The sequence below is a fragment of the Sinocyclocheilus anshuiensis genome, unplaced genomic scaffold (assembly GCF_001515605.1).
Source record: "Sinocyclocheilus anshuiensis isolate Anshui unplaced genomic scaffold, SAMN03320099.WGS_v1.1 scaffold612, whole genome shotgun sequence".
Taxonomy (NCBI): domain Eukaryota; kingdom Metazoa; phylum Chordata; class Actinopteri; order Cypriniformes; family Cyprinidae; genus Sinocyclocheilus; species Sinocyclocheilus anshuiensis.
This window is the reverse complement of record NW_015554098.1, coordinates 308,503-317,021: the sequence shown is the minus strand read 5'-3', so window position 1 is coordinate 317,021 and position 8,519 is coordinate 308,503. Positions and strand designations below refer to the sequence as shown.

The 8,519-nt window shown below is 35.1% G+C and overlaps 1 protein-coding gene across 1 annotated transcript in view; it reads left to right on the top strand.

Moving 5' to 3' along the window:
- The first annotated feature begins 6,676 nt into the window (after positions 1-6,676).
- Positions 6,677-8,519, top strand: part of card14 (caspase recruitment domain family, member 14) — a 17,252-nt gene continuing 15,409 nt past the window's right edge. The window contains exons 1-2 of the mRNA XM_016461793.1: positions 6,677-6,947; positions 7,854-7,991. Of these exons, the coding sequence (XP_016317279.1) occupies positions 6,737-6,947; positions 7,854-7,991 (349 nt within the window). The 5' untranslated portion in view covers positions 6,677-6,736. The remainder of the gene's footprint in view (positions 6,948-7,853; positions 7,992-8,519) is intronic.

Sequence of the window (8,519 nt, the reverse complement as noted above, 5' to 3'; positions counted from 1 at the left end):
AGATTGGGTAATTTTTCTTCATCGCCTGCTAAACTTTCCTGTGGAGTGCCGCAGGGCTCTATTCTCGCACCCATTCTTTTTTCTTTGTATTTACTTACTTTGGACTCTATTTTCAGAAAGCATGGTGTATCATTTCACTGCTATGCAGATGATACCCAAATTTATTTACCTCTGAAACGAAATAAACATGCTCTGGATTCTCTTTTTGCGTGCCTTGATGAAGTGAAAACGTGGTTCTCTCTAAATGTTTTATTTTTGAATGAATCAAAAACCGAGGTTATAGACTTTGGCCCCAGTGAAAATTCAGGGAGCAGAAGTATCGATCTGGACTACCTTGCTCCATTTACTTCTTCCTGTATCAAGAACTTAGGTGTGTTCTGGGACCAGAGTCTCAAATTTGATAAACATATAAATGCGGTTATTAGTTCTTGTTTTTTTCAGCTACATCTTCTCTCCAAAATTAAATCTTTTCTCTCTGAGAAAACTTTAGAGATTGCTATCCATGTGCTCATTACATCTCACTTGGACTACTGCAACTCTCTTTACCTCAGCATTTCTAAATCATCCATCGCTCGTCTACAATTAGTACAAAACACCGCTGCTAAATTCCTTAAAGGACAACGTAAATTTGATCACGTTACTCCAATTTTGAAATCGTTGCACTGGTTACCTGTGCATCTTAGAATTGAGTTATAAATGATGACTTCGTAGAGCATTTGTAAGGAAAATACCAACGGGCGAGACCACACACTTCAAGTGTAACATCAAACAAAGCACGCGTCTCTCACAGCGCATCTTGTGCAACGAAGCCCGCGAATGTCCTTGTAATTCACTTCAACCTTTCCGAACTTTATGAAAGATTATTTTATGGAAGGTTCGAGTGGTGTATGTGTGTGAGGAATTGGAAGCAAGCAGAATACGGGTGTTTCTAAAGCAAACTCAGCATCATCGCGCATCTGGTTAAAAACTAATCTCAGAATCCAGAATCGTTGGAGAGAGAATCGCGATGCATCGATTTTTTCTCCCACCCCTACTAAACAAGTGATATTTTAGCAATATTCTTCTATACTACTTCTATTTTAAATTAGCTTCTATTTTTATATTTTATATTATCAGTTTTAATTTTGCGTTTTTCTTTTTATTGAACAGTTTTAGTAATTTTAGCATTTCAACTTAAACTTACCAGTTAGTTGTCAAGACAACTTTCCTAAATTTTAAATTTAATTTGATCATAAAAGTCTCGACTGGAATATTTTGTGGGCATCCGGGGAACTGTTCTTAGCTGGTTCAAATCATATTTAACAAATAGAAGGTTTTCTGTCAGATTGGGTAATTTTTCTTCATCGCCTGCTAAACTTTCCTGTGGAGTGCCGCAGGGCTCTATTCTCGCACCCATTCTTTTTTCTTTGTATTTACTTACTTTGGACTCTATTTTCAGAAAGCATGGTGTATCATTTCACTGCTATGCAGATGATACCCAAATTTATTTACCTCTGAAACGAAATAAACATGCTCTGGATTCTCTTTTTGCGTGCCTTGATGAAGTGAAAACGTGGTTCTCTCTAAATGTTTTATTTTTGAATGAATCAAAAACCGAGGTTATAGACTTTGGCCCCAGTGAAAATTCAGGGAGCAGAAGTATCGATCTGGACTACCTTGCTCCATTTACTTCTTCCTGTATCAAGAACTTAGGTGTGTTCTGGGACCAGAGTCTCAAATTTGATAAACATATAAATGCGGTTATTAGTTCTTGTTTTTTTCAGCTACATCTTCTCTCCAAAATTAAATCTTTTCTCTCTGAGAAAACTTTAGAGATTGCTATCCATGCGCTCATTACATCTCGCTTACAGATCTTCTTTATGCACCAAGAGCTTGTAACACTCCAAAGAGAAAGGGAAATTTGAAATCGCATCATATGACCCCTTTAAGATGTTATTTTACTCATTTAAGACTGCGCTTATGAGGAAACTCGTACTCAAGACAAACGAGAATGCGCTGTCTGTGAATGTCATGCTCTGTCATAGAACATGACATTCACAGACAGCGCATTCTCGTTTGTCTTGTGGCACTTGAGTGGTTTAAAAGCATTTGCGTGAATAAGAGCGTCATCATATAATGTAACGCTAGACAAATTATGATGGAAAAAATGGATGCTGCGTTAATTGTATTAAATATTTTAATATTTCCCCGCTCAGCCCAGTGGGTGGTCTTTTTTTTTTTTTTTTTAGCTCGAGTTCTCTACCAGTAACTTGCTCCATTTACTTCTTCCTGTATCAAGAACTTAGGTGTGTTCTGGGACCAGAGTCTCAAATTTGATAAACATATAAATGCGGTTATTAGTTCTTGTTTTTTTCAGCTACATCTTCTCTCCAAAATTAAATCTTTTCTCTCTGAGAAAACTTTAGAGATTGCTATCCATGTGCTCATTACATCTCACTTGGACTACTGCAACTCTCTTTACCTCAGCATTTCTAAATCATCCATCGCTCGTCTACAATTAGTACAAAACACCGCTGCTAAATTCCTTAAGGGTTCTGCACAGTATCTTATATATATATATATATATATATATACACACATGTATAGAATTTGCTATATACACTAAATACTATTTATTCTATTAGAATTTCCACCCTGGAAAATTTTGAACTAAGTTAGCCATAGCTCTTTGAGTGATCAACATTTAGCTAGCTAACCTAAACAAATAAATGCGTTTAGGCCTATTAGTTCTTGTATTTTTCAGCTACGTCTTCTCTCCAAAATTAAATATTTTCTCTCTGTGAAAACTTTAGAGATTGCTATCCATGTGCTCATTACATCTAGCTTGGAGTGGACTACTGCAACTCTTTTTATCTTGGCATTTCTAAATCTTCCATCGCTCGTCTCCAATCAGTACAAAACGCCGCTGCTAAATTCCTCAAAGGACAACATAAATTTGATCACGTTACTCCAATTTTGAAATCGTTGCATTGGTTACCTGTGCATCTTAGAATTGAGTTTAAAATTCTTCTTTATGTTTTTAAATCTAAAAATAATCTGGCACCGAGCTATCTATCTGATCAACTTTATCCATACAATCCTACACGAAATCTGAGGTCTGGTGATCAAAGACTTCTTCTCTCTGTCCTCAGATCACGATTAAAGCGGATAGAGCCTTGCAGTACAGTCTTTAACTGTTTTTAAATCATCTCTTAAAACCTATTTCTTTTCTTTGGCTTTTAATTCACTGTGAGTTTATGGTATGAATCTGTGGATTGCCCATATGTCTTTGTTTGTTCAGCACTTTGTTCAGCCGTGCTTCCTGTTTTTAAATGTGCTATATAAATAAACAAACTATTATATATATATATATACACACACACACACACATACACACACATATATATACACATATATAGAATTTGCTATATACACTAAATACTATTTATTCTATTAGAATTTCCACCCTGGAAAAATTTGAGCTAAATTAGCCATAGCTCTTTGAGTGATCAACATTTAGCTAGCTAACCTTCTACAGATTAACAGAACTTTTATAATTGTCAGATTTGTTTTTAAATTTTTTTGATAGGACAAACATTCTCCATAATATAGCCTAACAGGGTGGAACTTTAAGGGCGGGACAAGCATGATAACATTTCAAAAACTAAAAGAAAAGTTAGGAGTGAGAGTTGAAGCTTACCTCAGTTTGTACAGTTGAATTCCAGTGGGAAAAATAAATGATGTCACTTCTTGAAAATGGTCTCAATGAAATTGCAGTCGGTTTTGCAAGGCGAGAAAGTATGTACTAACAGGGTGGAAGATGACTTCAGGGACACGGTAATTGAAGAAAATTGTAAAAAAAAAAATATATATTTTTTTTTTCACATGATTTATATGTATGATTAGAGGCAGTTTAGCCTAGTCTATAACATAATTAAAAAATATTTTGAGTTTTTTATAATTTCATGGGTTATATTTCTTGTGGAAGTTGATTACTTTGCACTGAGGACATAATAAAATTGAATGCATATATCAATAAAAAAATTTAATGTCTATTATCTCTGTTTAAGTGATCAAGAAGACCTACATATTAAATTTAAGCCATTTCTTATAAATATGTGACTCATTTTAGAGAAAATATGAGTAAATAAATCATTGAGACATAAAAGTCACTGTATAACAGGAATGACCCATATGTATTATGTTGATATATGTTAAAGAACAGCAACTCAAAGAATGAGGAAGCATACACGTGTTTTAGAACGGGGTGTTTTTCTTCTTCTTAATGCTGGAATGTTGTTCACGTCACCATGACCAGTATAAACATTGTGATTGTGGTAAACCTGTCTGGGGGTTTTATCTAGTACTTCTTAAGTTCCTTTTTTTTTTTTTTGGACAGGCAGTTTGACAGCACAAAAAAACAAATCCCTGGCACATTCAAATGACAGTGAAACATCAAGTTGCAGACTGTTGTCATTAAAGTGACATAAGCAGATTTTGCATTTTAGCACCACCATAGAAAAAGCAGATTATAATCAGCAAAGTACGTAAATGCTGTGTTTGCATGTGACATGTAATTTCCCATAAACCTTAGAATCCCTCTTTCATTTCCTTTTTTCCTGCTGGACTTTGTACCTGTTCGCAGATTGTTTCCTTTGTTTTAGATAGGAAGAACTTGCTTGACTCACACAAGATTAACCGATGGGTCTATGTTTTGGTAGCTACATTGTGATTTGCTTTGTTAATAAAATCTCTCTATTGCTTTAGTTGAAAATGGTAATCTGAGCGACACAACTATGTAATCTAATTCAACGCTGCTGCTAAATTCCTCAAAGGACAACGTAAATTTGATCACGTTACTCCAATTTTGAAATCGTTGCATTGGTTACCTGTGCATCATAGAATTGAGTTCAAAATGCTTCTCTATGTTTTTAAATCTATAAATAATCTGCCACCGAGCTATCTATCTGATCAACTTTATCCATACAATCCTACACGAAATCTGAGGTCTGGTGACCAAAGACTTCTCTCTGTCCCCAGATCACGGTTAAATATGTATAATATAATATAATATAATATAATATAAAACATTTATAATATAATATATTTCATGACTTCAGGGACACGGTAATTGAAGAAAATTGTAAAAAAAAAAATATATATTTTTTTTTTCACATGATTTATATGTATGAACTGCATAAATTATAAATTAAATATAGACTAATCTATATTATAGCTACAGTTATCTCCGTTACCTTTGTTCTTTGATTTCTTGATTCCTTTGTTTGCTGCTGTGACTTTAAGACCTGCCCCTGCTGCACATGGTGCAGATCTGATGCGCGTCTCATTTTCTCACAACTCTTTAACTTCATTTAAAGGGGTCATATGATGCTGCTAAAAAGAACAGTATTTTGTGTATTTGGTGTAATGAAATGTGTTTAAAAAAAAAAATATATATTTTTTTTTTCACATGATTTATATGTATGATTAGAGGCAGTTTAGCCTAGTCTATAACATAATTAAAAAATATTTTGAGTTTTTTATAATTTCATGGGTTATATTTCTTGTGGAAGTTGATTACTTTGCACTGAGGACATAATAAAATTGAATGCATATATCAATAAAAAAATTTAATGTCTATTATCTCTGTTTAAGTGATCAAGAAGACCTACATATTAAATTTAAGCCATTTCTTATAAATATGTGACTCATTTTAGAGAAAATATGAGTAAATAAATCATTGAGACATAAAAGTCACTGTATAACAGGAATGACCCATATGTATTATGTTGATATATGTTAAAGAACAGCAACTCAAAGAATGAGGAAGCATACACGTGTTTTAGAACGGGGTGTTTTTCTTCTTCTTAATGCTGGAATGTTGTTCACGTCACCATGACCAGTATAAACATTGTGATTGTGGTAAACCTGTCTGGGGGTTTTATCTAGTACTTCTTAAGTTCCTTTTTTTTTTTTTTGGACAGGCAGTTTGACAGCACAAAAAAACAAATCCCTGGCACATTCAAATGACAGTGAAACATCAAGTTGCAGACTGTTGTCATTAAAGTGACATAAGCAGATTTTGCATTTTAGCACCACCATAGAAAAAGCAGATTATAATCAGCAAAGTACGTAAATGCTGTGTTTGCATGTGACATGTAATTTCCCATAAACCTTAGAATCCCTCTTTCATTTCCTTTTTTCCTGCTGGACTTTGTACCTGTTCGCAGATTGTTTCCTTTGTTTTAGATAGGAAGAACTTGCTTGACTCACACAAGATTAACCGATGGGTCTATGTTTTGGTAGCTACATTGTGATTTGCTTTGTTAATAAAATCTCTCTATTGCTTTAGTTGAAAATGGTAATCTGAGCGACACAACTATGTAATCTAATTCAACCAATCCCCTGGTGAAAATAAACAGTTTGTAATGTCAGGCATCTTTCAGTATGTTAAAAATGCTGTGTGCTTCTTGTTATTTAAGGGGAAATCCACACCTGATCTGTGTGTGTTGTCGGGAAAACCTCCCCTTGTCTTTCAGGTTTCCTCACACACCTGTTGGTGTGAAGGGGGCGGAGATTTATCTGAACTCCCCTTTACATTCTCACTGCGTCTCATTTCTCATTTCACTTCTGCTGTGTTTATGCCTGCACTGGACTTGTTTCTTTCTATTGTAGCTAGTTTTTTTTTTTTTTTTTACTTTAATAACATCCTCTGTATTTATGTGTTTGGCAAAGAGTCTGATTTAGGAAATTCAGCATGGCTGAGAGTGTCCTAAATACTCCGGACCTGAAGGATCTGGAGGAAGAAGAATTGTGGGATCTTATCAATGATAACCGTCATGCCATCTCTCTTGGCGTCCGTCCCTGTGTTCTCATCCCTTACCTGCGACAGGCACGGGTCCTCACAGACTTGGATGAGGATGAGATTCTCACCTGTTTCAATTTTACCAACCGCGGCATGAAGACAAGTAAGACGCTCTGACTGTTGTGTATCGGGGAGAGATGCTTGAAATATACCAGAGCATGAGAAAAGACAGCAAAGTACTTTAATTTTTAGCTTTAAAAAGTTAGTAAATACTACAATATATTTAATGGAAGTGGAAATTATGATATATTTGTTCCTTCAGGATTGAAGATCTGTTTTGGATTAGAGCAGCCAAAGTGAAAATGGCCAGTTATTGGAATATTTGGGTGATTTCTTTCAAAAAAGTGAGCACGCTTATAATAGTGAATATAGATTAGCTACAGATAAGACAGGTCAGCTGGATCAAGAGGATATGCTGATAAAATTCCAAGAAAGCCTTTCGTTTTTGAAAAGGCAAGAGAAAGAGGAGCATGTAAATTAAAGGAATAATTTACCATAAATGGAAATTCATTATTGTCATTATTTATTTACCCTTATGTTACTCCAAACCTGCTATATGCTATTATTTTTTCTGTGTAATACAAAAGTAAACAATTCTTGCCATACAATGTCAGTTTGTAATGACCATAGCCTGCCAAAGCTCTAAAAAGGATAAAACACTTCAAGCAAAAAAGTAATTCATAGACTATTTCAAATATTCTAAAGTCATATGCTTTGTGGGATTAATATAATGTCTAGTCTGCTTGTATTCAGAATTAAAAAATGGCTCATTCTGTGCAGTTACTACATATGTGAGAACCAAAGCAATATTAGAATCACGTTTTTTGAACCAGGATGAAAAAAAAATGCATACAGGTTTGGAATGAAATGAGGGCAAGTAAATAATTTCCAATTTTGTCTGAAGTATTGAAGGAATACTTGAAAGTTGGTTGATTGTATTGGAAATAAAAAATTAGTTTTTTATGATATGTACAATGCAATGTCTGAAATGTATATCTTTTTTCTGCAGGTCACATGCTTGACTTGTTACGTGCACAGGGTCATAATGGTGCAATGGCTCTGCTTGAAAGTCTGATGATTCATTACCCTGCTCTCTACACACGGATCACCGGCCGCCAGCCCAGCATTGAGCCTTCAGGCTTCAGCGGTCAGTCAGTGCACTTTTATCCTATAGATTCTGATCATGTATTTACAAGCATACCCAAAACCTGAGGGTGATACTGTGTAGTAGTTAAAAATCTGAGCTGATAGCTGCAAGGTTGGAGATCCAAAGCCCAGCCTCCTGATCTAGACTCTTAAACTGTCACTGGGCCAATTCAGTTTTGATGCCATTCAATTCAGTTTTCTGAGAAAGTATTCAGATTTGCCACTGATGATTCAAACGCGAGTTTTGAGCAGTGTAGAGTAGTGCTTGTTGTTTGTCGTTTCTCTAATCACAAATGCAGACATGGTTTTATATTTACGCGGCGCAATGAAACGCAACGCGTAAAAAGACAGTATAAGTCATTATAATCAGTAATTATGTCCCCACTTGATGCAACAAATGCCTCGTTTATAATGGGTGTTATTGGTGTTGTCTCGTCGTGCCGGGACACGGCATCACAATATGGTAAGGGGCATAACATATCCGTCACACGCTTGAGGTATTCGGCCAATCATAACGCACTGGATAGCT